Source organism: Glycine soja, chromosome 9 (genome assembly GCF_004193775.1).
Source record: "Glycine soja cultivar W05 chromosome 9, ASM419377v2, whole genome shotgun sequence".
NCBI classification, from domain to species: Eukaryota; Viridiplantae; Streptophyta; class Magnoliopsida; order Fabales; family Fabaceae; genus Glycine; species Glycine soja.
Genome location: NC_041010.1, coordinates 18,814,417 through 18,841,342, shown reverse-complemented (window position 1 = coordinate 18,841,342; position 26,926 = coordinate 18,814,417). Strand labels below are relative to the sequence as shown.

At 34.4% G+C, this 26,926-nt stretch overlaps 1 protein-coding gene across 2 annotated transcripts; it reads left to right on the top strand.

Moving 5' to 3' along the window:
- The first annotated feature begins 576 nt into the window (after positions 1 to 576).
- On the top strand, positions 577 to 26,157 carry LOC114367892 (rRNA biogenesis protein RRP5-like). 2 transcript variants are annotated; one of them, XM_028325136.1, is made up of 40 exons: positions 577 to 865; positions 989 to 1,185; positions 1,708 to 1,848; positions 2,012 to 2,182; positions 3,062 to 3,161; positions 3,263 to 3,381; positions 3,491 to 3,613; positions 3,725 to 3,796; positions 4,605 to 4,697; positions 4,916 to 5,029; positions 5,168 to 5,287; positions 6,684 to 6,869; positions 7,001 to 7,075; positions 8,153 to 8,289; positions 13,417 to 13,551; positions 13,727 to 13,872; positions 13,960 to 14,025; positions 14,648 to 14,754; positions 14,890 to 14,970; positions 15,071 to 15,145; positions 15,245 to 15,346; positions 16,103 to 16,271; positions 16,375 to 16,520; positions 16,882 to 16,965; positions 17,063 to 17,163; positions 18,034 to 18,181; positions 18,291 to 18,365; positions 18,636 to 18,786; positions 19,314 to 19,920; positions 20,184 to 20,232; positions 21,513 to 21,658; positions 21,742 to 21,925; positions 22,219 to 22,317; positions 23,138 to 23,508; positions 23,609 to 23,785; positions 24,694 to 24,790; positions 24,886 to 25,041; positions 25,125 to 25,355; positions 25,432 to 25,515; positions 25,602 to 26,157. In XM_028325136.1, exons 1-40 carry the CDS (start codon positions 685 to 687, stop codon positions 25,707 to 25,709), a joined length of 5,724 nt encoding a protein of 1,907 aa, XP_028180937.1. In that variant the 5' UTR covers positions 577 to 684; the 3' UTR covers positions 25,710 to 26,157. The 2 variants fall into 2 exon arrangements, with proteins under 2 accessions (XP_028180937.1, XP_028180936.1); XM_028325135.1 differs by having other exon boundaries at positions 20,172 to 20,232.
- Positions 26,158 to 26,926: the final 769 nt, after the last annotated feature.

The following is a 26,926-nucleotide window of genomic DNA, read 5'->3' as shown; positions in this document are numbered from 1 at the left end:
GAACCTGTAACTTTCAGATTATTAGCATGACGTTCTAACCAATTAAGCTAATTGTCTAATTGTGTTATAAAATAAATAATATTGTTATATACAATACTGAAATTTCTAATGCATATTTAATGCACATGTAAATTTAAATAATAAATTTTATGATAATTAATTTTGATATAACTCATACGAATTATTTAATCTGTATAATTTTTTAGAAATAAAAAAATATTTACTATTAAAAAAATTTAATTTATTAAAAAATTGAAAAAAACCACTTACGAATCACGTAATCCGTATGAGTTAACTCATACGAATTACATGATCCATATGACTTATATGGATTACGTAATCCATATGACTCATACGGATTATGTAATCAATATGAGTTAATCCATATGACTCATACAAATCATATAATCTGTGTGAGATATGGATTATGTAATCCGTAAAAACAAAAAACAATTAAGGGTATTTTTAGAATTTTATTTTAATGCTGGGTGCACCTAGCAAAGCCCGTCTTTCTGTCCTGTTTTTTTCTCTTTTTTTCTGTGCTTCTATTTAGGCCCAATATGTATCTTCATCTTCTCACCACTTCCCACCCTAAAACCCTTCTTCTAAACCCTGTTTCTTCGTCCTCCTTCTTCAAGCGACACAACACAACGCAAACCTTGCGGAGCTAAGAAACGCTTCGACATGGCACCGCATTCAAAAAAACCGCAGAAGAAGAACGACTCTGTAGACAAACCGAAAATCGATAAAGCCTCTAAGAAAATATTCAAACCGAAAAAGAGGGAACAAAACATCGCCGTCGCCGCCGCAAAGTCCGAAGCACTCTCTCTGCCACTAGAAGACGAGGTTCCCGATTTCCCTCGAGGTTGCAAACTATCACTCTCCTTATTTTTTTATTTTATTTCTATTTTCCCTGAATACTCGTTTTTTCTTTTTTAATTTAAATTTGAATTTGAATTTGGATTTCAATTGAATGTGTTTCTTCTAGGCGGAGAATTTTCCGCGAAGGGTAGGAATGATTATGATGAGTTTGGCGCCGAGGATCCCTCCAAGAAGACGAGGAAGAAGAAGAAGGGGAAGAATGCGTCGGGTAAGAGTAATGAAGCCGCAGATGACTGGGGCTCGCTTTCCGGCAACGGTATCACCGGAAAGTTGCCGCGGCGTGTGAATAAAATTACTCTCAGGGTAGGGTGCAGCAGTTTGTAGAATGGAGGATGCAAATTTGTTGTTAAATTAAGTTAATTAAGTTAATTTTTATAGCAATGCAAATGTTACTAAGTACATCAATGGTTATTTTTACATGTTTTTGTGTTGCATGTTATGAGAGTGGTTTATTCTGCTTTCTAGAGCAGAATTTCACTAAGTGATTTTATGTAAAGAACATAGCTCTGGCGAACTGCAATGGTATATGGGCTTTAATGTGCATTTGCATAGCTACATAAATAGAACCGGGAAGTTTTTGGTTCCATGATTGAGGGTTGAGTTTTTATATTCATGTTATGATGAATTCAATTAAATGTTAAAAGTTATTTTTTTAAAGTTATTATTCTTATTTAATTTTACAACCAGAATGTTCAAACCGATTGTTATAATATGCTTTTAGTCTTAATTGTTGCATTTTTTTTATTTGGCTTATTGATAACATACCTTTGGATTCCTTTTGTCTGTATGCTGTGCTTAAACTTTTTGTACTTGGATGTATGCCAGAATATAACTCCTGGAATGAAGCTTTGGGGTGTTGTTGCTGAAGTAAATGAGAAAGACCTTGTAGTTAGTTTACCAGGGGGTTTACGTGGTTTAGTTCACGCTTCAGATGCGGTAGATCCTATTTTTGACGACAAAATTGAGGTGTGCAATAAGTATTTTTGTAAAATTCTGATTGTTCTTTTCCTGCGATCCTTACAGTTTACACATATCTTCACTATGACATAAATTTTCTAATTATTTTTGAATCTTGTTGTTTGCCCATCAGTTTTAGCTCATCTCTTTGTTTCTCTCCTTCTTGCTTCAGGTTGGGGAAATTTTCCTTTCTGGTGTATTTTGTGTTGGGCAGCTGGTTTCTTGTGTTGTACTGAGATTGGATGATGACAAGAAAGAGAAAGGAAGCAGGAAAATTTGGCTTTCTTTGCGTCTTTCTTTGTTGCACAAGAACTACAACTTGGATGTTGTTCAGGAAGGCATGGTATGTCATTATTTTATCATGAAATTATTTGTTGTTAACATTTTTTTTAATCAATCATCTAGACTAGGATTCTCCTTTGATTTTTAAGAGATGGTCAATTATGACATACTCGAGCCTGGCTATATGTACGATGCATCTCAAGGTGAATAATATGTTTACAAAAATCTTCATTTGGAAGAGTAATTTCAACACCATTTAAACAATCCTATGCTGACATTAACCTTAAATTATTGTGTGTATATTGGAGTCAATATGTTTCCTAGTCTCCCATAATTAAATTAGGCTTCTGTATTTGTGTACCTTACTCTGGATGGCTGATGGCGGCATTTGGATTTGTATGGATGTTGGATTTAATTCACACTGCATTTGCCTACTTATTGCTAATTTATTTATTTTTAGATTACATATATTGTTTAGCTTATTGTGTCACATTCTTACAATGCTCATGTTTGCTCATAATAAATCAACTTTCCATAAAAAAAATATAGGATTTAAACTCAGAATAGAATTTCCTATAAATTTTGATTGCTAAATGTTTCTGTTTAAAAAAATTCTTTTAAATCAGTTATACTGAGCAATTGCTAATTTTAATAAAGAAATATGCTGCCTTAAATCTGTTTGTATTCTTTAAAATCTGTTTATTACATTGTAAAAAATGCAATAAAATAAAATAAAATAAAAATAACTAGTTTTTGTTCTTTTTGTATACAATTTATTGTGCTATTATGATCCACCATTATGATGATTGCTATGCATTTCATATTGTAGCCTGTTGTGGTTCTTAATTCATTCACTATATTCAGTGGCCTTTGAGTGTCATAGGGATTATGGAATATGATAGATGAAAGTTTTGATTTTTTGTGCACTACATATATTCAGGTCCTTGCTGCATATGTGAAGAGTATTGAAGATCATGGTTACATTCTTCATTTTGGTTTACCTTTTTTCATGGGGTTCTTACCAAAAAACAGCTCTGCTGGTAAAAGTCAAGCTCCTGCTGTGAATTTGCTGCTCATCTTGTCTGGCATGATTGAACCAAGCTCAATTTGTGGTTTTCTTTGCCTTTCTTTTCTTATGCAGAAGGCTGGGGTGGTGAAGTAAAAATTGGGAAACTTCTGCAGGGTTTGGTTAGAAGCATTGATAAAGTTCGTAAAGTGGTTTACTTGAGTTCTGACCCTGATACAATAACCAAAAGTGTGGTATGCTTCCTCTGTATTAATTATATTGTCATTTTGGTATCTATTTTAATGATTCTCACTTCCCTTTTGACTGGTTATTTAACTTATTTTCTTTGTGCATTTAATGCAGACCAAGGACCTCAGAGGTTTATCAATTGATCTTCTAGTTCCAGGAATGCTGGTAAATGCCTGTGTGAAGTCAATCCTTGAGAATGGTGTTATGTTATCATTTCTCACATACTTCACAGGAACTGTAAGTGCATCCTGCAATTGTTGTAAATGGAATGCTTCAATTGTGTATATAGATTCTGTTGACAAACTCAATGCTCTCACAACATTAATGTTTAGAATCTTTTCATTGCAGGTTGATCTGTTTCATTTGCAAAATATTTATCCTGGAAAAAATTGGAAGGATAAGTGCAGTGAATCTCAGAAGGTACTTTTGAATTACACCTTTGCAGCTTTTACAACTTTTTCAACAGACAAATTGTATCCCAGTATTTGCTTGACACACTGAAATACTTTCATTGGAAGCTCCTTCTGTATGACGTACCAAGTTATTGAGTGCAAGATTTTTCATGCATGTGTTGCATCATCTGATATAATATTCTAGTGGATAATTTTTTTTATGCCTTAGCATGTATAGTAATTGGTTACATTGGCATTTTTGGCACCTCTGTATTGTTTCAGAGAGAGGCAGACACCATTTAGGCTAAAAATGATGAGGAATTTGATCCATAATGTAATACAAGCGATCCATTAGAATCTTCTTGCAGTTTAAAGCTCTCTTGTCTAGGCTTCTTCAACTGATCTTAAGTATATGGCTTTAAAATTTAAGTGTGTAAGGCTTTAAAATTTAAGTGTGTAATTTTTATAATTATAAATAATACAAGTGGATTGACATATGCAGATTTAAAAACGAGTTGTTTTAGGGGTGTTACTTTTTTATCAAAAGAAATTCTTTTTTATTCCTACTCAACCCTCCCATAAAAAACAATGGTTGTGCACTTAGTTCTTTGGCATCATTGGATTTCTGTTTGCAGTCATAAATTCATAATGCATCATCATGTTGGTTTTTTGTTTCTTAGCTTCATATTTACTTCTTTACCTTGATGGGTGTTCACATTGAGTTTGCAATGTAATTGGTGTATTTTTCAGCTGATTCTGTCTTTTGTGCTGTCAAGCAGGCTAGTTTCTTTTAAATTTACTGTTCTATTTTTCTAAGTGCCTTTTATGTTATCTAGGTTGTTTCTCGGATATTATTCATTGATCCATCAAGTAGAGCTGTTGGTTTGACACTGAATCCACATCTTGTTCAGAACAGGGCCCCTCCTTCTGTAAGTATTGTAGCTTAAATATCCTTGGTGCTCTAAGGATGACATATTTCAATCCATGGAATGGATTCTGAAACTGTTTTTTATTCTCTTTCCCACAAGTAATAACCGTTCTATGCTGTTAAATGATGCTTTTCTTGTCTGTTGCTTCCATAATTATTATTGTTATTGATAATCATGCGTTCCATGTTGGAGACTGATGAACTTTCTTTGTTGTCCAGCATGTTAAAATTGGAGATATATATGACAACTCAAAAGTTGTTAGGGTGGATAGAGGATTAGGACTATTGCTTGAAGTTCCATCAATTCCGGAGCCAACTCCAGCTTTTGTCAGCGTACGTAGTGTTTGGACAAGTTTTAATGTTACAAAACTTTTACAGTATGAAATCTGAATGTTCAACTACATTACAATTACAATTAAGCCTTACCCCACCAGGCAAAATGAAAATGACCATTGAAATTATTGTTGACAGATATCTGATATTGCTGAGGAGATCCCAAAACTTGAGAAGAAGTACAAAGAAGGAAATCATGTTCGAGTTCGGATTCTTGGGTTAAGATATTTGGAAGGAATTGCTACAGGAGTTTTGAAGGTTGTCATTGTACTTTTACTTAATTTAATTTCTAAAAGATGATAAGCATCTGTAAGTGAATGGTTGCAGTGCCTTTTATGTTGGTATTACACTTGAATCACATACTTTTTATCATCTTAGGTCTTTTTGTTTGGAGAATGGGTTATGTGGAGAATGAGAATGGGTTATTTGGAGAGATGGAGAGAATCTGTGAGTGAGGGAGAGAATATTGAAAACTGAATTGAGGTGAAAGGTGATATTATTCAACCCAAGGAAGGAACGGTTACACCTCAGTTTATATAGACAGTTACATAACTGTAACTGTCAACTAACTCTAGTCAGTTAGTAAGACAGTTAACTAACTAACTATGAACTCACTATTAACCATGGTTAAAACTTTACCCAATAGCTGAGAAAAGAAAACTATCTATTGAGTAAGTATACTCCTATAACATAGAACATTATAAAAGCAGTCAAGTTGGAACTTCATTTATTTATGATTCACTTGTTATCTGACCAGCTTTGGTATTGGTATATACTGGCAAGCTGCAAGCTATTATACACTTTTTTAATATTTAATCAAGTTGTCCTTTGTGTCTGAACATCAATTATCTGTTGAATTTGAAAATGTTTTTGATAATTTCTTTATTGATCATTTGTAACCTCAGTCTGATTGCTGTAGACTGACTATGTATGTGGGCCATCACACAATGGTATTATGTGTCTTTTTTTGTGTTAATGTGCATTAGTACTTTTAAGAGCTTGACCTTATGATGGATATAGGAGTTATTACATTCTAGAGTGCTTATTCTTATGATTGTCTTGATTGCTTGGAAGAATTGCTAATGGCTCTAATCTCTTATAGAAATAATAATTTGTTTAATTGTAAGCTTTCTTCTAAATTTTTAGTGCTCTGTCAGGAGTATAATTGGTCTGGTCTGTATCATATCCTTTGAAAGTTCATTTCTTCTGTAGTGTCCCATGTTAGATTGCTTCCAACCTTTTCATTCATGATTATGTTCTACATTTCAGTTGTTTCAAAAGCTCCAAGGTTTAGTTCGTGTCATTTTTGTCTATCTCATTCCCATAATCATAGATATTCATGTGTGATGTAACTAGAACGTGATGACCTTTTCAAAGTAGAAGCAATATAATTTAGTTGTTCTATATTCAATAATTTATTCTCTCTGAAAACTAGTTTATTAATGTTAAATATGTTCTTGAATGTGCAAACTAATGACATGTCTTTCGGAAATAAAAAAGGTAGCTGCATAAACTGAGCTAGTCTGTTGTTTCTCTGTATAATGGCTTTCCGTGTGGATACAGTTTTAAATTTGATGTTATATGGAATAATGTTGACATAGATGTTAGTAGGAGGTTTTCAATTAATCATCTTTTTTGTTTTCATATCATGCAGGCTAGTGCTTTAGAAGAGGAAGTGTTTACTCATTCTGATGTCAAGCCTGGCATGGTGGTGAAGGCTAAGATTCTTTCAGTTGACAGCTTTGGCGCTATAGTGCAAATTCCAGGTGGTGTGAAGGCACTTTGTCCTCTTCGACATATGTCTGAATTGGAAATTTCAAAGCCTGGAAAAAAATTTAAGGTTCTATAAACTTGTGCTAGTTATTTTTAGTATTGTCATTTTTTGTTTCTTCAGACCATATATGGTAAATGTTTGTGATGGGACAGTTAAGACATTATGTGACTGAAGTTTTTACCTGGATTATGGTACAGGTGGGAGCTGAATTGGTTTTCCGTGTGCTTGGTTGCAAGTCAAAACGAGTGACAGTTACACACAAGAAAACCCTTGTATGTTTCTACATGTGAACTCTTCTCCAGTTTATTCAATCTCAAAGGCACTATTATAATTTTTTTCTCTTTTTTTTTAGTTTAGTTATCCTGTAAAATGTTTCTTTATGGATCCGTCAATTATATTTTCATACCTATCGTGAATTATCTTTCTCGACTTTCAAAAGTAAGGTTCATCTGACTCTTTGTTGTTGGATAATATGTTCCTTCTAAGAGTTTCTTCTTTGGCTTCTTTGTTGTACTATATTTTCAGTGAGGACTGCGTCCAATATCTTTCTTCCATTCACCAAAAAAAGCCTTCCCTGAATATAATTGCCATGCAGGTCGGACCTATTGTTAGGAACCAAGAATTGAAATGATGAAGAAAAGAAAGAATTTTACTGTATAGTAAGAAAAGAACAGAAAATAGGAGAGAAAACTCTCCTCCAAGGGTTTCCCCTTCACAAAGGATTTCCCCTTTCACAAAGAGCTAATGCTCAATTTACAATGACAACAAATCTCCCTCTTTCCTATCCTTCTTATCCTATTTATATCTAATAAACCCCTCTAACTAATTAACTAACCCATTACTATTTACTAGTCTAACTATCTTAACTAACTTTCCCCTCTCCTTATATCCTAACACTTATCCTACCCAAATTTTAAAAATATGATAATCTTTGCACTGTTGTTCAGTATATATAATTTTCACCTAAATTTGCTTGTCTTTCCATTGTGGTCTTAATTATCCCTGTTGTGAAGGATATTGTAGTTTTGAACCTGAGTATGTAGTGAAACCAGGGTCATGTAGTACTACTTTATAGTGATGTATTTCTATGACATGTTTACCATTATGACACCCTTTAGTTAATGAAATGTGTTGAGCAGCACATGTGGGAGCAATGGGGTGTGGGGTTTGAAGAAATAATAAATAAAAATTTTCCTTTTGCTGTGTACATCTTTCAATAGGCATGTTTGTCTCTTCATTGTCCTCGGTGAAGAAATTTTGGGAGCATTTATTAATATCCCTCACCCCACCCTACCCCAATTTATTAGTTCTGTATTCAATTCTGAATCAGATATATGATATTTCTGCAGGTTAAATCAAAACTTGGGATTATTAGTTCATATGCTGATGCAACCGATGGTTTGATAACCCATGGATGGATAACAAAGATTGAAGTTCATGGATGCTTTGTACGGTTTTACAATGGGGTCCAAGGATTTGCTCCCAGGCAAGTGTCTGATTTATCTGTATACTTATGTCATGATAACAGTCAGTTATATTTTGATGTTTGCTTAAATCACGAGCTTTTATTATTGGAAATTTCATCTTCATTTTTCACCTTTTACTCTTGACTAATTTCCTCATTCCCTTATCATTCATTTATCATGGGATTTTTAAATGTTTGAACTTTGAAGCCTTTTCTTCTCACTAGATAAAATGGTATATAGTCTTATGCCCCAAAAGAGTTCTAATTAATGAAGTGTATTTTATTTTGGCAATGCATGGGGTTAATTTTTTTTTTCTACAATATTTTTTTCTGTTTATCTAATCATGTTTTTCATTATTTTCACATGATTTTGAAGGATGTTTTATTGTTTAGTTTTGTACCTTTCTCTTATATGGAAAAGATTTAGAACCTTGTTTAAATTGGATTTTCTGCCTGGGTATCATATTTATCAATCATTTGCTATAGTGGCATTATGGTGGTGCATTTTTCAATAAAGGCAATAGCAGTCTCAATCGTAGTCACTATAGCTGTGCTAGAATGATGTTTTATGAACAGTGTTTTCAATGGCGTAACGTGGTGGAAGGCCAAAAGTCCGCCATATAAACACGCCATTGCAGCCTATGGCGCCACCATAGCGGGCCTCCCTTCACAAACTGCCTATGGTGGTTGGCATAACAAACGCCATGCCATTCCGCCATAGCGGCCATAGCCCTGGCATTTTACAGCACTATTATGAAAACTCATTTTTGCCCTCAACACTGTTGTTTTGGGGGCTTTCTTTAGGGTCAAAGTTGAGATTTCACTCCCTTTTCAGAATGTTAAAAAAGAAATCCCAAATTGGTTATAATTTCCCACACTTCTATTAACTTTGTGATTCTCACCCTATTGATTCTACCAATACCCACTCATCTTAGGCAGTATTTCCAATGGCATCCACCCTCCATTCTTTCCTCTACATTGAACTTTGAAGTTTGAATCACCTATGTACTGAACTCTGAATCCTCAACTTCTATTCTTTGTGCTACACTAACCCTCAATTTTTATTGAATGCTTTAAGATGTCTTGTATTTTAAAAAATATGGATGTCTTTTTAAGTTTGCTTGTTTCCTAGACTTTTATTTTAATGCACTTGTATATTTTTCTTAAGACCTATGACATTTTATTGTTAATTATGAATACTTTGGGTAAGTTTTCTGCACACTCATGCATACATATATACTCCCTCTGGAAGTGTGAAATGAGGTATTTTTGCTTATATTTGAGTCCAAAGGGAGTATATATTAGTGTTATCAATGGTGGAAGGCTAAAGTTCCACCATATAAACATGCCAATGTTGTTAATGGCGAATGGCGGTTCATGGCGGAAAGTAAAAAATCCGCCATAAAAATATGGCGGATGACGTAGCGGAAAATGGCGAATGTCATGGCGGACAAAAAAAAAACATATATATAAACTCATTGAAATTGAAAAAAACAAAGGATTGCATTCAAATAAACTAAAAAAGTTTCATGAGTTCATACAATAATCAAGTACCAACACCAAATAAACTCATTGAAGAGTTCAAATTTCAAAATAAGAAAATGATAAAAACATAATGCAAAGTGCAAAGTGAAGGTTGAGGCTCTAATCATCTTCTCCAATCCCAACATAATCATCTTCGTTGTTATCATATGGTAATGGAGCATCTCCCTCTCCCTCTTCCCCATCAGACGCCTCAAAATTGACCATGATTTCTTCTTCTTCAGATTCAACATCAATATTCTCCTCAACATCTAGATCCTCATCATTTTCTTGGACTGCTTTTTGCTTCCTTGATGAAGATCCAACAACCATTGCCTATTTTTTAGAAGTTTGGGCAGCAGCAACACTTGTTTTTTGCTTTTTCCGCCTAGTATACATCCTACACTCTCCAACCCCCGAAGCCTGATACACAGTTGCCCAATTTAGAGCATCATCATCTTCAAATACCAAATCATTTCCAGCATCATTATCATCATCTTGATCCATCTCTCCCACGAGCCATTCATTGCATACATCAATATCATTAAGAGAAATTGGATCAATTCATCTCTTGCATTATATCTTTGCTTCAATTGTTGGTTGTATTTGACAAACACCAAATCATGCAACCTCTTGTGCTCAAGCCTATTTCTTTTTTTGGAATGAATCTACAACATAACAAATAAATGTTGATTTCAATCTCAAATATACTCCAAATAAAACTTGATCATCAAAATTAAATAAAATTAAAAAGTATAGTTAGAGTTTTGTCACAATTACTTGCTCAAACACACTCCAATTTCTTTCACATCCTGAAGCACTGCAAGTCAAACTCAAAATTTTAATAGCTAGCTTCTGCAAATTTGGAGTTTGTGACCCAAACATTCGCCACCAATATGCTGCAATACCAATTACCAACCAAGAGCATAACTTAGAATTTTGAATTATAACACTAATACATAAAAAAAATAGTATGATAAAAGTTTCTTACTAGGAGAATGGGTTTTCCTTTGAGCCATTGCAAAGTCGGAACCAAAGTGGTAAGCACCAATCTTGTAAAGATGCAACTCGGTTAGAATTTTCTGTTGCACATCAAATTGTGGAATCAACTTCTTAATGCACTCAAACAAATCATTGGTGACCTCAAAATCAAACTCCAAGTCAGTGTTGTCATAAAAGAACTCTGGATTTAAGAAGTGAGCAGCTGCATGCAATGGCCTATGAAGCTGACAATTCCATATTTTATCAATGATTGCAAACACATCTTTGTACTTGCTTTCATTGTTGTTGAAAGACTTGATAATTGTTTCTTTTGCCTTGTCCATTGCTTCATAAATATAGCCCATGGCTGTTTTTCTTTCACCATCCACAAGACGAAGCACTTTCACAAGTGGAGCCATGACTTTAAGAGTGTAAACCACACTATTCCAAAAAGAAGGCATGAGCACTACCTTTGCAGCTTCTTTTCCCTTAGGCTCCTTAGATAGCTTGTTCAAGGTCCATTCATCAGAAGTAAACATCTTTCTAATATTGGCTTTCTCTTTGTGAAGCCTTTCCAAGGTTAGATAAGAAGTGGCAAATCTAGTAATAGCATGTCTTACCAATTCCCTCTTGTTTGTAAAATTTCTCAACAAACTTAAGGTACTAGAATGGACATAGATAAACCCAACTAGATTAATTGCCCTTCTAATTGTCTTCCTTATCAAGGGAAGCTTCCCAATATCTTCAAGCATCAAATCAATACAATGAGCTGCACAAGGAGTCCAATAAATATGTTTCCTTTTCTCCTCCAACAACTTACCCGCTAAAATATAGTTGCTCCCATTATCGGTTACAACTTGAACAACATTCTCTTCTCCAACTTCCTCCACAATGGCATCAAGCAACTCAAAAAGCTCAAAAAGCTTTTCACCTGTCTTTACAAAATCAGAGCCATCAACAGACTTCAAAAACATGGTACCAGCTTGAGAGTTAATCAAAAAATTAATGTTGCATCTTTGTTTCCGATCAGTCCATGCATTGGACATAATAGTACAACCATACTTGACCCATTGCTCCCTATGGCCTTTCATCAAATTTTCAGTATATTCAACTTCCTTCTTTAAGAGTGGAACTCTGATGTCATGATAGCTAGGAATGGGCAAATGTGGCCCATATTGACCAATGGCTGCAACCATGTTCTCAAAGCTTTTCAATTTAATGAGGTTGAATGACAAACCTGCTTGGTACCAAAAGCGAACAATATGTTGATGCACCTTCAATACTTCATTCTTATCCATTGACTCTCTTATGTTCATTTGCCTGAACATCTCCATTTTTCTCCGATTGATTGCATTTTCTGGATTCTTACAAAATTTGTCCATTGGTCCTTTTTTAGTCCCACACTTTGTCTTTGCACTTGCAGCAACATTACAAGAGTCCGCAAACTCATCTTCTTCACTTCCATCACATCCAATTGGTTCACCAAATTCAAAATCTCCTATATTTGCCATATTACCACTGCCAGAAGTACTGTAAGTGGTCCCACTTTTTTTGGTAGCCATATATTCCTTCAACTCTTCGACTACATTTGGGGGAGTTTTCTTGCAAGCAACAATGTTGCCCGACTTCCCAATCAGGTGTTGTTTGGCTCGGCTTATTCCTCCCTTTGTGATTTTTCCACAGAAATTACAAACAATGGTGTTTGTATCTCCTTCCACTAGTGAATGGCAATATTTCCAGCCTGGGTCTGCCTTATTTTTCCTCGTTGCACTTGTAGTAGCAGCATCGGATGATGGTTCAGCCATTCAAAAGAGGACTGAACAGTTAAAAAAGTTGTGGTGTCAAATACGAAAAAAAAATGGGACTGTTAAAAGTAAAAAGGGGTGTCAAATAGCAAAAGGAAAAAAAAGCTGCAGACAGAAAACAGGGGGTGTCAAACAACAAAAATAAAACTAAAAAAACCTACGTCTTCTTCTTCTTTGCGACAACTTTGTCTTCTTCGCGTGAACTTCTCGCTGCAGGCCGCCGTTCGTGACAGGTGCGTCGTTGCCGGAGCTCGTCGCCGCCGTTCATGCCGGTGCGTCGCTGCCGGAGGTCGTCGCGGCTGTGTGCGTGTGCGGGGTGCGGGAGGGACGCGGCTGGGTGCAGGGGAGGCTCGCGGTTGGGTTCTCTCTTAGATGGAAGGCTGTTCTGAATCACAGAGCTGCGTGGGAGGGTCTTTTAGTTGAATGAATAACCGGGTAGGGTTGGGTCGGGTCAGCCCAACTCCTACCGCGGACAAAAAGCAAAAAAAAACCGCCATTTTTGCCACCCCGCCATAACCGCCACGACCGCCATGGCGCTGCCATCCCAAACCCGCCACGCCACCGCTATTCGGTGGCGTTTTTTCGAAACATGAAACATGCTATTGCGGCTGATCCATAGTTATTAACTGAGTTTCTTGCTATCTTGGTTGACCCAATTTTAAAGTTGAACTCTTCAATTGTAAGCCTTTATTTTTGGTTTGTATTATATTCCTGTTTTTATGTTGTGGCATCTTGAAAACTCATTGACTGTAATATGTTGACTACATTCCAGTTGTGATGTGAGTATTAGTGTTATTCTCTTACTAGAACTATGTTATTCATTGTTTTGATTTAAGAGCAGATCTGAACTTGGATTAGAGCCAGGTGCTGATCCAGGTACAGTGTACAATGTTGGACAAGCTGTCAAATGCCGGGTCATAAGTTGCATTCCTGCTTCACGGAGGATCAACCTTAGTTTCATAATAAAGCCCACAAGGTTTGCTTCTTTCCCTTTCTGCTTGTTGTCAAATTGTATTTTTTGGTGAGATCATATGTTTTCTTCCAAATGTAAAAAGTAGTTTAAGTTCTGTCAGGTAAAATAAGAAGCTATCTGCTGACTCACTTTGCTGGGGTACAAATTATGCTAATCCAATGTTACATTCAAATGACAGTGTTTCTGAAGATGATATGGTTACGTTGGGTAGCCTTGTTTCAGGAGCTGTTGACAGAATAACATCTAATGCTGTTGTTGTTTATGTCAATGCAAGTGGTTTCTCAAGGGGTACAATATCCATGGAGCACTTGGCAGATCATCATGGTAAAAATTCCCTGATGGTTGGTAAAAGGCTTTCCTATTGCTGCTTACTCCTAATGTAATTGCTAATTGTAGCTTCATACTTTGCAGGGCAAGCTATTTTGATGCACTCAGTATTGAAACCTGGATATAATTTTGATCAACTGCTGGTTCTAGGTACACTTAAGATATTCAGCATGTTCTTTGTAGTAGCATATGTCATGACAGTTAATGCCTGGGCAAAGCTGTTAGGCATTAAATGTTAACAATTCTGTGTGTTTGTCATTTTATTAAGGTTTGATACTTAATTTGTTTACCTTTTAGAGTTAGGGAAGAATCCAAGTTTTCCCGATGGTTATATATATAAGTTTGATTCCTCTTGTTTCTATTTTAACATCTTTTTACTTAGACATTCATTGCTGGGCTGATTTCATTTCCCTTCTATTTTTGGTGTAGCAGCTACTTTTTAACTTACTTCCTATCATTAAAATTATTATGTTTTTGTACTATAATTTTACTTGACCTAAGGTTTGAAAATAAATAAGAGGTCAATTTTTTACATCACAACATCATAATTATTCAGAATTTTATTGCTTTAATTTCAACAGTTTTCAGTAAGAAACTGTGTGTTGTGTGTGAAACAGAAACTTCAACATAGGTTATTAATGTTATTTCTTAGATATGAATGAGATTCACTCTTATTATTCTGTGTTTTGCTTTTCAGTGTCATCTATCGAGTTGATAACTTATATCATAAACCTGCAACTATTAGTTTAATGTTTCATTTTAATCAATGTAGATGTTAAGGGAAACAATTTGATCCTGTCTGCCAAAAGTTCTCTTATTAAACATGCTCAGCAGATTCCTGCAGATATCAATCAGATACATCCTAACTCTGTTGTGCATGTAAGTGATGATGTCATATATGAACTGCTTCCAGCACTTTTTTTTTGATAGTCATGTTTTTTTTTAGTTTCTTGCTTGTCAGTGACATGCTGTAAAGTTTTTCTTCTTTTGCTATATAAATTGTGTATGGAGCAGGGCTATATATGTAACTTAATTGAGTCTGGCTGCTTTGTTCGTTTCCTTGGTCATTTAACCGGCTTTGCTCCTAGAAATAAGGTATCTCAATTTAACAAATCCCCTTCCCTTTGTTTCTCTATTACACACCTCACTTTATCCTAGGCATATGATAGCCTGATAACCTTGTTCTATTGTATAGGCTGCAGATGACCAGAAAAGCAATATTTTGGAAGCTTATTACATTGGGCAATCAGTTCGCAGCAACATATCCAATGTTAGTATATTTCAGGCTGTATATCAATTTTATGAAAGCTTAGTGCTGGCTAAAACAGTGTAATACAAATACTCTTTTTTTTTATTAAAAAAACTTCAGGTTAGTAGTGAAACTGGTAGAGTAACACTCTCTCTAAAGCAGACAGCTTGTTCTTCAACTGATGCATCATTTATTCAGGACTACTTTCTCATGGATGACAAGGTATAAAGAATTATCAAGTAACTCTAATATTATTGACACACAGTCTCGCATTTTATCATTCTACTTATTAAATTGTTCATTTTATGCATGCTAACACCCACATATGCCTATCCTTATGCTGTTTTCAAGTATGAGCTTCATATGCCCACAATACATGCTTTTTGGCTTACTCAATTTCTTTCCAAACTGTTATTTTTGAAATAGAATTGGATACCTAGAGTACATTTGTTCATCTATATGTTCATTTATTTTGATTAGAAAATGATGTTGGTGTTCATTTTGTTCTGCAACTAGATTAATGCAGTTTTACTATTTACTTTCTTATGAGATTTTTCTGAGGTGTGTTATATCTAGCTGTTTTAATAGAACCAGATCTCCAAATTTACAGTTTGTGCTTCCTTTTACATAAAATTTTGGAAAATATAAGATAGCCAAAAATTTGCCCGAAGAGTTGACATTATTATTGATAGTTAAGTGGTCTCTAACATATTGACTTGTCTAAAAGTCAACCTTGAATTTTGGAAAATTTAAAGTTAAATTCATGAAAAAAAAATTCTGGCCGTGAATTGCTCTTTGACTTATCATAGAAAAAAATGTAATGCTATGTATTTTTGATAAAAAAATAAGATTTTGATTTTTTGTTATTTTTGTTTATTTGCCTCTTGGATAAATTTTCTCCTGTGTTCCTGTCAGCAATTCCTTTCACATCCTCTCCCTTTTCTATTACTTCTTATCTTGTGTGCATCTTTGAATTAGATTGCAAGGTTGGAATACTGTGGCTCTGGTGCATCTGATACAAAGTGGGATGAAGGATTTAACATTGGTATGGTTGCAAAAGGCAAAGTTAAGGCTGTTGAGGATGTTGGACTTGTTATAAGCTTTGAACATTATAATGATGTTTTTGGTTTTATTGCCAATTATCAGTGTAATTTTTCTCCTTCCCACATGGTATTTAGTTATTAACTAATATGTTTGGATGGTTCTTATCAAGTGCAAGTACCAATTCTCATTTTGATATGATTCCATAGTGGCTGGAACTATTTTGGAGAGTGGCTCTATAGTGGAAGCATTGGTTCTTGATGTTGGAAAGGCAGACAAGCTTGTTGAGTTAACTCTAAAACCAGAGTTCATTAATAGATCTAAAGAAAGTTCCATAAGTCGTACCAACAAGAAGGTTGGAATTTTTTTTTCTGCTCCTTGCCTCTTTCGTCTGTCTTCATGCATATATATCACATTTTTGTCCCACATGGCAGAGAAAAAGCTGAGTAAATTTTTTGATAAAAATTATTTGCTGCCATGCTATGGAAACATCTTTATGAAATTTATCTCATTGCATTGTTTCTTTCTTCTCTCTAATTAACATTCCTTTTTTTTTATCTGAAGGGAAAACAGTTTGAATTTTTTTAATGTTATGCTTAAGGGTTCTATAATGGGCATTCAAATTTTTATTAAGAAGGCAGCCTTGTGCACGAGGCTTCTTCCATCATTCTTTCTTGACCTACTTTGACCAAATTAATGAAATACCTTGGTTCCAGAAACGTCGAAGGGAGGCATCAAAGGACTTGGTATTACATCAGACTGTGAATGCAGTAGTGGAAATTGTAAAAGAAAATTACCTGGCAAGTATTAATATTGTTCTTCACCGTTAGCCATCTTCTGGTAAAACTTGTTCATGCATATTAACATATTTTACTGAAATTATTATCTACAAGGCAGGTTCTATCAATTCCAGAAAATGATTACACTATAGGATATGCATCAGTATCAGACTATAATGCTCAAAGGTTTCCTCATAAACAATACCAAAATGGGCAGAGGTGAGCACAAAATTTGCTGATTAAAAGTATCAACTCAGGTTTTCACATGTATTTTATCCCGTATAACTAAACATTACTCAAAAGTTTGTGTCCAAGACTAAGTAATATGGTGCCTCCAATAATTTTGGATGGTAAAGTGGGTACACACTCGAATGACTGTTAGCAGCCTGGCCAGTGCCACCTGTGTGATTCCTAGACTTCGATTCCTCGTTTAATACATTAAAGAGTTTGTAGTAACAATCTGTCTTATTGTATTGGTCTTTATTTTGTGGTTAAATGCTCTTTTTCTTTGTATACAAGGGGATGCAAGGAAATGCTCGTTTATATTCTGTTTGTTTGTCTTGTGTTTTGGTTATCATCTTGTATTCTTTGGAGGAATTTCTTTGGACTTTCCTTTTTCCTCATAAATTTTGGACTTGTGTAATTCTTTTCCCTACTCTTGTACTCTTGGATTCCTGTGTTGATCATTTACTAAGAATCATTTTCTACTCCCTAATCTTGTGTCTGCTTCTACTTGTAAAGTTACAGTTTTTAATTCAATGTTTTATTGGGTTATCGCTAATCATTTTGTGTTTGGAGGCCAAATATTTATGCATAATAATTGTCTCATGAGTTCATATCATAATTTGTTTCCTGTTACCTGGAATACATGAGGCATATGCTTTTTTATTGTCAAAGGAATTGGAACATCACATGTATGCCCTTTTAAGTATTCCATTGCTAGAAGATATATCAAGATTCTGAAAAATACTTCTTATAGTAAAATATCATTTTGATGTTAAATATGAAAATTATTTTCATGAGTAGAAGCTTCATTTTCTTTGCCTAGTTTTCCCACAACTCATTGCATTGCATATTTTACTTGATCAGTGTTGTTGCAACTGTTATGGCTCTTCCAAGTCCTGAAACATCAGGAAGGTTGCTCTTACTTGTCGATGTGGTCAATGAGACATCATCTAGTTCTAAAAGAACCAAGAAGAAGTCTAGCTACAAAGTGGGAACTCTGGTTGAGGCAGAGGTATGTGGGTTTATCTAGTTTGGTTATATTTGAGTCCAGAGTAGTATTTCTTATTCTGACAAATTAAAAATGTGTTTCAAGAATTTTCTTTTATAATATGGTTGTCCAGATTACTGACATCAAAACGCTTGAACTGAAGCTGAAGTTTGGATTTGGTCTATATGGCCGGATTCACATAACAGAGGTAAGCATTCTGTTTTTCTGGTGTCAATATTAAAATTAGCATTTGAAGTTGTAGATTTGATAACAAAGCTTCTGCCATTATGGGGCCTTGAGAGTGTCAGATGTGAGCTCTTTACCCTTAGCTGATATGCTGTTTTTGTAGCTGTAAATTGTGACCAAATTCACATAGCAGCGACCTTAATGTTTCCTTGCAGCAACGTTTGCCCTTTTGTTGATGTGCTATCTATTTTAGTTTTAGTATTTTTCTAAATAGTTGGGTGCCTATATACAGGTATATTATGGAAATGTTTTGGAAAATCCATTCTCTAGCTACAAAGTTGGGCAAACAGTGACAGCAAGGATTGTTGCAAAACCTAATGAGTCAGATGGCAATCGGAAGGGCTCTCAGTGGGAGCTATCAGTCAGACCTGAAATGGTTACAGGTTAAGTACACCACTAGCCGGAAATTATGTGAATGATTAAAATACTGGTTATTTTGTGAAACATATATGAAGAAAGACGGGTTAAATTGAAGGCCAATATTTGTTTCATAAGCATGTAGCCATGTATGGACTCATCTTTATTCTTTACCTGAGTGGTGCTTGGGAGTAGATCCTACAGTTGCATTCTTATTGGGAATTAATTTTACCTGACATCCTAATATCCTTATATTATAAGTTATAGCCGTATTTGTTCTTATCATTATATATTGATATTGATATCAGATACATGTTCATTGGAAGCAAGGGTAATTATATTTTCATCCCCACCCATGATTGAACTCTGTTTTGGTATCCATTTATACTATTCTAGTCTGCCCTTATTTTCCTAAGTTTGTTTTCTTATGAATTTTTAATTCTATCTCGTCAGTATCTACTAGTCAAATATATCTCAACAGTTTGTACCTGTTAATTATGAAAATTTTCATAGTCTCCCTGCAATTTAATATATAATCTCAATTCCAATTCAGGTTCCAGTGATATAGATGATGTATCTGAAAATCTTGAGTTTAAAATTGGGCAATGCGTGGCTGGTTATGTATATAAAGTAGAAAGTGAATGGGTCTGGTTAACAATATCGCGAAATGTAAGGGCTCAGCTATATATTCTTGATAGTGCTACTGAACCCAGTGAGCTTGAGGATTTCCAGAATCGATATCATGTTGGACAACCTGTTTCTGGTCATATTCTAAGTGTCAACATGGAGAAGAAGCTATTGCGGTTGGTTGTGCGCCCCTTTTCTACTCTTTCTTGCGGAACTAGTGAAGAGCCACTAACTAATGTTGTGGATAAGGATTTAACAGCATATGTTCATGAAGGAGATATTTTAGGTGGAAGGGTTAGTAAAATACTTCCAGGTGTTGGTGGATTGCTTGTCCAAGTTGGTCCTCGCACATATGGAAAAGTACATTTTACTGAACTTGCAGACACATGGGTGCCTGATCCGTTGTCTGGATATCATGAAGAGCAGTTTGTCAAATGTATAGTGCTTGAAGTCAGCCACACTGTCAAGGGTACTATTCATGTTGACTTGTCATTGGGATCTTCCAATGTGAAGCTTTCCCAGGATTCTGCTGTGTAAGTACTAGTATTGATACTTCTTGTTCAATCTTTTTTTTTTGAGATCAATCTTTAAATAGTCCTAGCCTGTGCTGTTTTTTCTTTTTTCTTTTTCATCATACTAATATTTAAATTGGTTGTATTGGTTTATTACCTCTGTTCAAAGCACAGGCTGTTGCCAAAGTTATGTTAAAAACCTATAATAATAATATAATTGAATCTATTATACCTGATAATTTTCATCCTATTATTAATTGTTGATTTTTCAGGAATGCTAACAGCAAATGTGTGGAGAAGATTGAGGATCTTCATCCTGATATGATTGTAAAGGTATAGGGACTTTTTTGTCTTTTTCCATGTCATAATTCTTTTTTTTTTTTAATCTAGGGTTTATGTTAGCTTATTTAATGCAAAGTGTTTGCTTACCACCATAGCATTCATCATTTATGTGCCAGGTCCCAGGTTATGTTTTTAGAAATTTTATTTGAATGAATCATTGTTAGAATGGTTTGTGTAATGGGCATGAGTAATACTACTCTTGTAACTGTACTGTAGTTGTTGCTTGCCAGTGCCACTATCTGTCAGCTGTAGGTAGTTAGTAACCGGTTAGTTACAGAAACCTTCTTCTATACTCAGCTCCATATATAGAGCTTCTATGTACTAATCATATAATCAATAATATAATATTCCTTGATTCTACTCTCTCTGTAATTCTAACAATAATCAATTGGGCATAGGTTTTTACTTTTGGGGGGGGGGGGATGGGGGATGGGGGTACTTTTTAGAGATAAATGCTGTAATCTCACTTACATTCTCTTGATTTTCCCCCAAGCTTTTTGCTCTTAAATTTCAGTTTTCTTTGTATTTTATTCAGGAGGACATCTGAGCACCTTTGTTTTCTATCATTCCTCTCTTTTATAATTCTTTTTTGAGAAAAAAGGCAAATACTTTTGTACTCCTTTCATTTGTAAAGGAAGCATCTTTTACTGAGGAATCTGTCAATTGAACTGTTTGATTTTGCATTACAAGGACACCATCTAGTTTGCAGTAGTTTAATGTCAATTAAGAATGCCATGATAAAATAAATTGTAGATTCAATTTTTTCAAGAACCTAATTTCCTCGCATGAATTGATTACAAGATACAGTTTCTCAGAGGTACTTGTCAAGCTCTATACAAAAACCAATTGTAAGTTTTGGTCCTTGATGATTTTCTGCGCTGATAATTTATTGCTGAGCTAAGCATGGATTGGTTGGTGGCATATCGTTATTGGATTTTGATAGATGAGGAAAGGGGTATGTTATTAAATATCCTTGGAAGATAAGAGCCTTAGTAATTGTCAGTTAGTTAGAACAACTAGGATAACTAATTGTTAGTTAGTTAAGAAACTATAAATAGTCAATTAGAGGGGAATTAGAGAGAATCGGGAATTAGGAAGTGGAGGGTGGTGAGACTTCGAAACTCATCTGTATTCTGTCTTGGGTGTTGGAGGCACCACAATAATAATACACACATTCTCTGTTTCTGGTCGAGTTCTATTGGATTTTCTGTATTTTTTCCTCTAAATATTGTATTTTTGATCTTATGATTTATTTGTCTTCTTTTGGCTAGGGTTATATTAAGAATGTCACATCAAAAGGTTGCTTCATTATGCTCTCACGAAAGATTGATGCCAAAATTCTTCTGTCCAATCTTTCCGAACAATATGTTCAAGAACCTGAGAAAGAATTTCCTGTTGGAAAACTTGTAATTGGCAGGTAAGTAATCAACATATTGTCTCTGTTTACTTCTTGACATGAGATAGATATGTGAAGAAATGTACTAAGACAGCGAATAACAGGGTTACATCTGTGGAGCCTCTTTCAAATCGTGTTGAAGTTACACTGAAGATGTCAACGGCTCCCAATATACCCAAATCTGAGATTATTGATTTGAGTAAATTTCATGTTGGAGATGTTGTATCTGGCAGGATTAAGCGGGTTGAGTCATTTGGTTTATTCATTGCAATTGACAACACAAACATGGTATTCCTACAACCTTGGCAGCCATTTCTTGTCCGTATTTGTAATAAAAAGTATTATGATAAAGAAATTAAGAAATGAGAGCTTTTATTTCTTTCATGCTTTTAGCTTTTTTATAAGTCTATGCATTGTATAATATTATTTTTAATTTCATGGTTTTATCCATTTCTTTACTTGGATGCCTCAAATACTTACAGCTTTATCCACAAAATGTATTCGTGGTTGTGATCGTATTTATGTGAAATTATGATTTTTCATAAACCATTCTCTTAAGTGACTGTGGTCAACTTATCTAGGTTGGGTTATGCCATATATCAGAAATTTCTGATAACCGTATTGAGAACATTGAAGCAAACTATAGAGCTGGAGAGAGAGTAAAGGCAAGAATATTAAAGGTAATTCAAATACAAAAGCTTTGGATATTTTACTGGTTTGTATGTTTTTACAAAGGAGATTATATGCCTATTGGTTTTAATTTACATTGCAATTTCTAGCTATTAACTGCGACTGTTTGTATTTGTTGAGATATGATATGATTTATATCTCCAATAACCTATTTCTAGGAAAATAGGGAGCTTTTGATATTTTGGTAATTAGTATCTCGTAGTATCATATCTCTAGATTTCAATTAGATTTTGTTGATCCTTTCCTTTTTTTTTCTAGCCTATCCTTTGTATCTATATTGTATTCATACACTCTTTGTACAGAATTAATCAATGAGAAATACAACGTTTTAATTCTGTCCTTCAATCTCAAGTGTATTATTCTGTATGTATATTGTATAATTGGAAGTGCTTTGCATGAGACCTGTTAATGTTTCTGTAATATGTTGATTTTATCTCGTCAGATAAATATATTTATAATTAGGATTCAGAAGGTTGTATGATAATAAGGGTATATTCTAGCAGACAACCTAAAATCCACCAGGAAAAAAATGGAATCCAATGGATTTGTGTACAAGTTGCTTGAATATCTCTAACCATAGTAGACAGATAACTAAAACCCTTCCAGAACACTTCTAAATGCTATGCTAACTTATTCTGACTCTAATTCCATCTTAATTATCATTGAATTGTGTGAACTAACTCACGTTCGTGATATGTCCATATCTCAAATTCTTTATTGTCCTATGTCAGATAGGCCTTCTTGCCTGATCCGTGTGTATTAAAGTACTAAATTACTAATTACTTGCATTTCTGTAACATATTTCATCAGGTGGATGAAGAAAGACACAGAATTTCTTTGGGAATGAAGAATTCATATATGAGGGGTGAAACCGTGCTTCAAATACCATCCAAGGAAGAATCAGATGAACCTATTGTGGATGGAATGAAGTCTATAACTTCTATGAATAGTAGTTTGTTTGGAACCTCAAATATTGATGTTGAGGATGAAATTAATCAATTCCCAATTCTTTCACAAGCACAAGAAAGGGCAGACATTCCACCACTTGATGTTGCCCTTGATGACTTTGATCAATTTGATGCAAATAATGCTAACAGTCAAAGTGAAGAACATGCAAATGAAGAAGACATTGTAAATGAAAAACATAAGAGACGTGAAAAGAAGAAAGCAAAGGAGGAGAGGTTAATATAAGGCTTATAGTTATTTGGCATTTGCTTTCTATAAAATGCTACCTCTATCATTTTTTTCTCTTTTGCTTTTTAATTCTAATGTGACGTACAGGGAGAAGCAAATAAGGGCTGCTGAGGAAAGATTACTGGAGGACGATGTCCCTAGAACTGCTGATGAGTTTGAAAGGCTGATTAGAAGCTCTCCTAATAGCAGTTTCACCTGGATAAAATATATGGATTTCATGGTTTCTATGGCTGATGTTGAGAAAGCCCGCTCAATTGCTGAAAGGTACATCTGATGAACTATGATTTTGTATGTGGATTTTAAAATCATTATGAAATTCAAACTCGACTATGTTGATTTTGAATTGTATAATCCTAAGCTTTTCCGTAGGAGCCATAAACATATTCCTATTCTAAGGCAAATCTTGGGCAAGAGGGTCTTAACAGTTTTCTTTTTTTGTTTATTTTGGGTCAATTATTGGGCTATTAAGCATTCAACCTTCATCTATCGGAGTAAGAGTGTTTGCATATAAACAAGTAATCTTGTATGCTAACCTATTTTCACTAAAAATTACTAAAGCACAACATTGTCTTCACTTTATGTTCTGGTTTTAATATTTATATTGAATTGGTGATCCCCCCCCAGTAAACAAGTGAAAACAAGATGTTTTTGCAATTATTGCTGAAAATAAGAAACAAAAACATGAAACAAAGTTTCAAACCATTCAGCTATCTAAATGATTTGATGGTACCTCCTACAAATTACATTGTTTCAACAGTTACTTGAAATGCCTCCTTCATAGATTGATCCGGATTGGTTACAACAGAAGACAAAAGTATCTTGAATCAATGTTATGTACTTTCTGAAGTATGAAGATTCAGCACTTGAATTAAAACTTTTAATATGTTCTATGTTAAATGATGTTTTCAATGTGTTGTCATTGTTAATTAAATATTAGAGTGTCTTGAGCCTAACAATTGCTTGCTAACTAGTATCTTTATGGTGGCAAAAGTGGAGAGAAATAATTCATGTAGTTTGCTGGTTCCCTTGATTGTGTATTTCAAGTTTCTGTTTGCAACAGTGTACTTATGTCTACTTGTTACAGTGTATTTCCATACATCTATGTGAATGTCGTATTACCATAGTCATCTGACTTGACATTTTTCTATTCCAATGAATCTATAATTTTGAAGGGCTTTGAGGACAATAAATATCCGAGAAGAGAACGAGAAGCTTAACATCTGGAAGGCATACTTTAATTTGGAAAATAAGTATGGAAACCCTAGAGAGGTAAGAGTGTGTGGGGGAGAGCAAGAGCAATTTCAGTTTTTGCTTATTCACTAATGTTGTTATGTGGAGTATCCTTAATTAGTGTTTTTGTGTAGGAGGCTGTTATGAAAGTATTCCAAAGAGCTCTACAATACAATGATCCCAAAAAGGTTTACCTAGCACTCTTGGGAATGTATGAGAGGACCGAGCAGCATAATTTAGCCGATGAACTTCTCAATAAAATGACAAAGAAGTTCAAGCATTCATGCAAAGTATTGTGAACCTTTTAGTATAAATCTACTCTTCTGATGTTGATAAAAAATGTTTATGGAACTTATTTTGCACTGGATTGTAGGTTTGGTTGAGGCGTATACAAAGTCTTTTGAAGCAAAACAAGGATGGAATCCAACCGGTCATTGATCGAGCTTCATTAAGCCTTCCTAAACACAAGCATATTAAATTTTTCTCTCAGACAGCGATTCTTGAATTCAAGGTTGGGTTTCCAGATCGAGGGCGATCCATGTTTGAAAAAATCCTACGGGAGTACCCAAAGAGAACAGACTTATGGAGTGTTTATCTTGATCAAGTATATCCTTCTCCACCTCATTTTCTTTGTGTTAATATATTATTTTGAACCTAACATTCTCTCGTGTACTTTATAGGAAATTCAACATAAAGACGAAGATATCATTCATGCACTGTTTGAAAGGGCTGTTAGTCTGAGCCTCCCACCTAAAAAGATGAAGGTGTGTGCATCTATATTACCAGTTTTGCTGATGTTTGGAATTTTTCCTGTCAGACTCACTTAGGACTTTGTTGTCTTGATTGACAGTTCTTATTCAAAAAGTATCTTGATTATGAGATGTCCCAAGGTGATCAAGAACGGATTGAATCTGTGAAGAGGAAAGCAATAGAATATGTCGAGAGTCTAAACAATTGAACATGGCTTGATACAAATTCACCTCTGCTTTAGTTTTGAATTCTACAACTTACAGCCACTCTGGATATCCTAAGACAAATAGAGTGTTTTTTATAAGGCATGATAACAAAGTGGAGTGGTTCTAACACTACCTAGTAGTGCTGCCAAGTGCTAGTGTGCTTTTTGCAGCACAAGATGAATGCATCAAATGAGCACAAGAGAAAGACAGACCTTTGATAATTAGAGGCAATATAGGCCCCCTGTATTCTGTCTTTTGCCATGTTTATTCCATTTAGGCTGTAACTTTTTGGTTTGACACAAATTGATTTTTCTTGGGCGCAGAGGTTAGGACAATGTTGTAACGTTGTTAGTGTTTTGGTTGTAACCAAATTTTGGGAATGTAAACATTACTTTATCATTTTATATGCTTATGCTCCAAAATGAAAAATTGTAGCTTTATTTTCCAAAATACCCTTGTGTCATTGTTTTTTGTCCCCTTTTGTCAATTCATAAGCTGGTTGTTATTTAGATATGATTTTCAGTTAAACGAGTATATGCAGATTTCGATCTATGTTCCCTAGAACTAGAATAAGCATCACATTGCTGCAGCGACCAACCATTTTCTCTTTTCAGAACCAATAAATTAAAAACAACAAATTGTCTTGCTTAAAATTCCTAATCGATAAACTGGTAATATTTAATCCTTATCCTGCATTCAATTGATTAACCAAAGGTTGTACATGCGTATATATACACAACTTTTGTAACAAAAGGATAAAAGATAAAGATAAACTTTACAAATCAGTATCCTACTGGATAAAACTGGGAATTTTGAATGCAAATGATAGCGAGTTCTTGTTACATAAAAGAATCGTGTTCCTTAATCATTCTTATCATGCATTAATTTTCAACAATTTAGTCCAGATTCAACGGCAATAACATCTTCATATGGTCTGTTTAATGTTTAAACACGAGTCACACACACTCATTCCATTGAGGGTCTTTTGGAATGACTTTATTCTTGGGAGAGTCTTGTAACATTCGTTTTTTGTAAAATAAATAAAAAAGTTAAATAAATGAGAAAAAATATTTTTTGTTAATTAAAATAAGAATTTCATAGCATTTGAAAATAAATGGAGTAAAATGATGTTTTAGAAAATAAATGGATGTTTTAATTGGTTATTTATTTAACAAAAGAGTAAAATAAAGTTCATTTTTATAAAATAATAAAATAAAGA

Excerpts from the sequence above, each read along its gene's own strand:
- LOC114367892 (XM_028325135.1), top strand. The coding sequence starts at position 685 with ATGGCACCGCATTCAAAAAAACCGCAGAAGAAGAACGACTCTGTAGAC. Across the intron at positions 6,870-7,000 it reads AGCCTGGAAAAAAATTTAAG|GTGGGAGCTGAATTGGTTTT; the intron begins GTTCTATAAACT and ends ATTATGGTACAG. Across the intron at positions 21,659-21,741 it reads GGAAAACTTGTAATTGGCAG|GGTTACATCTGTGGAGCCTC; the intron begins GTAAGTAATCAA and ends AGCGAATAACAG.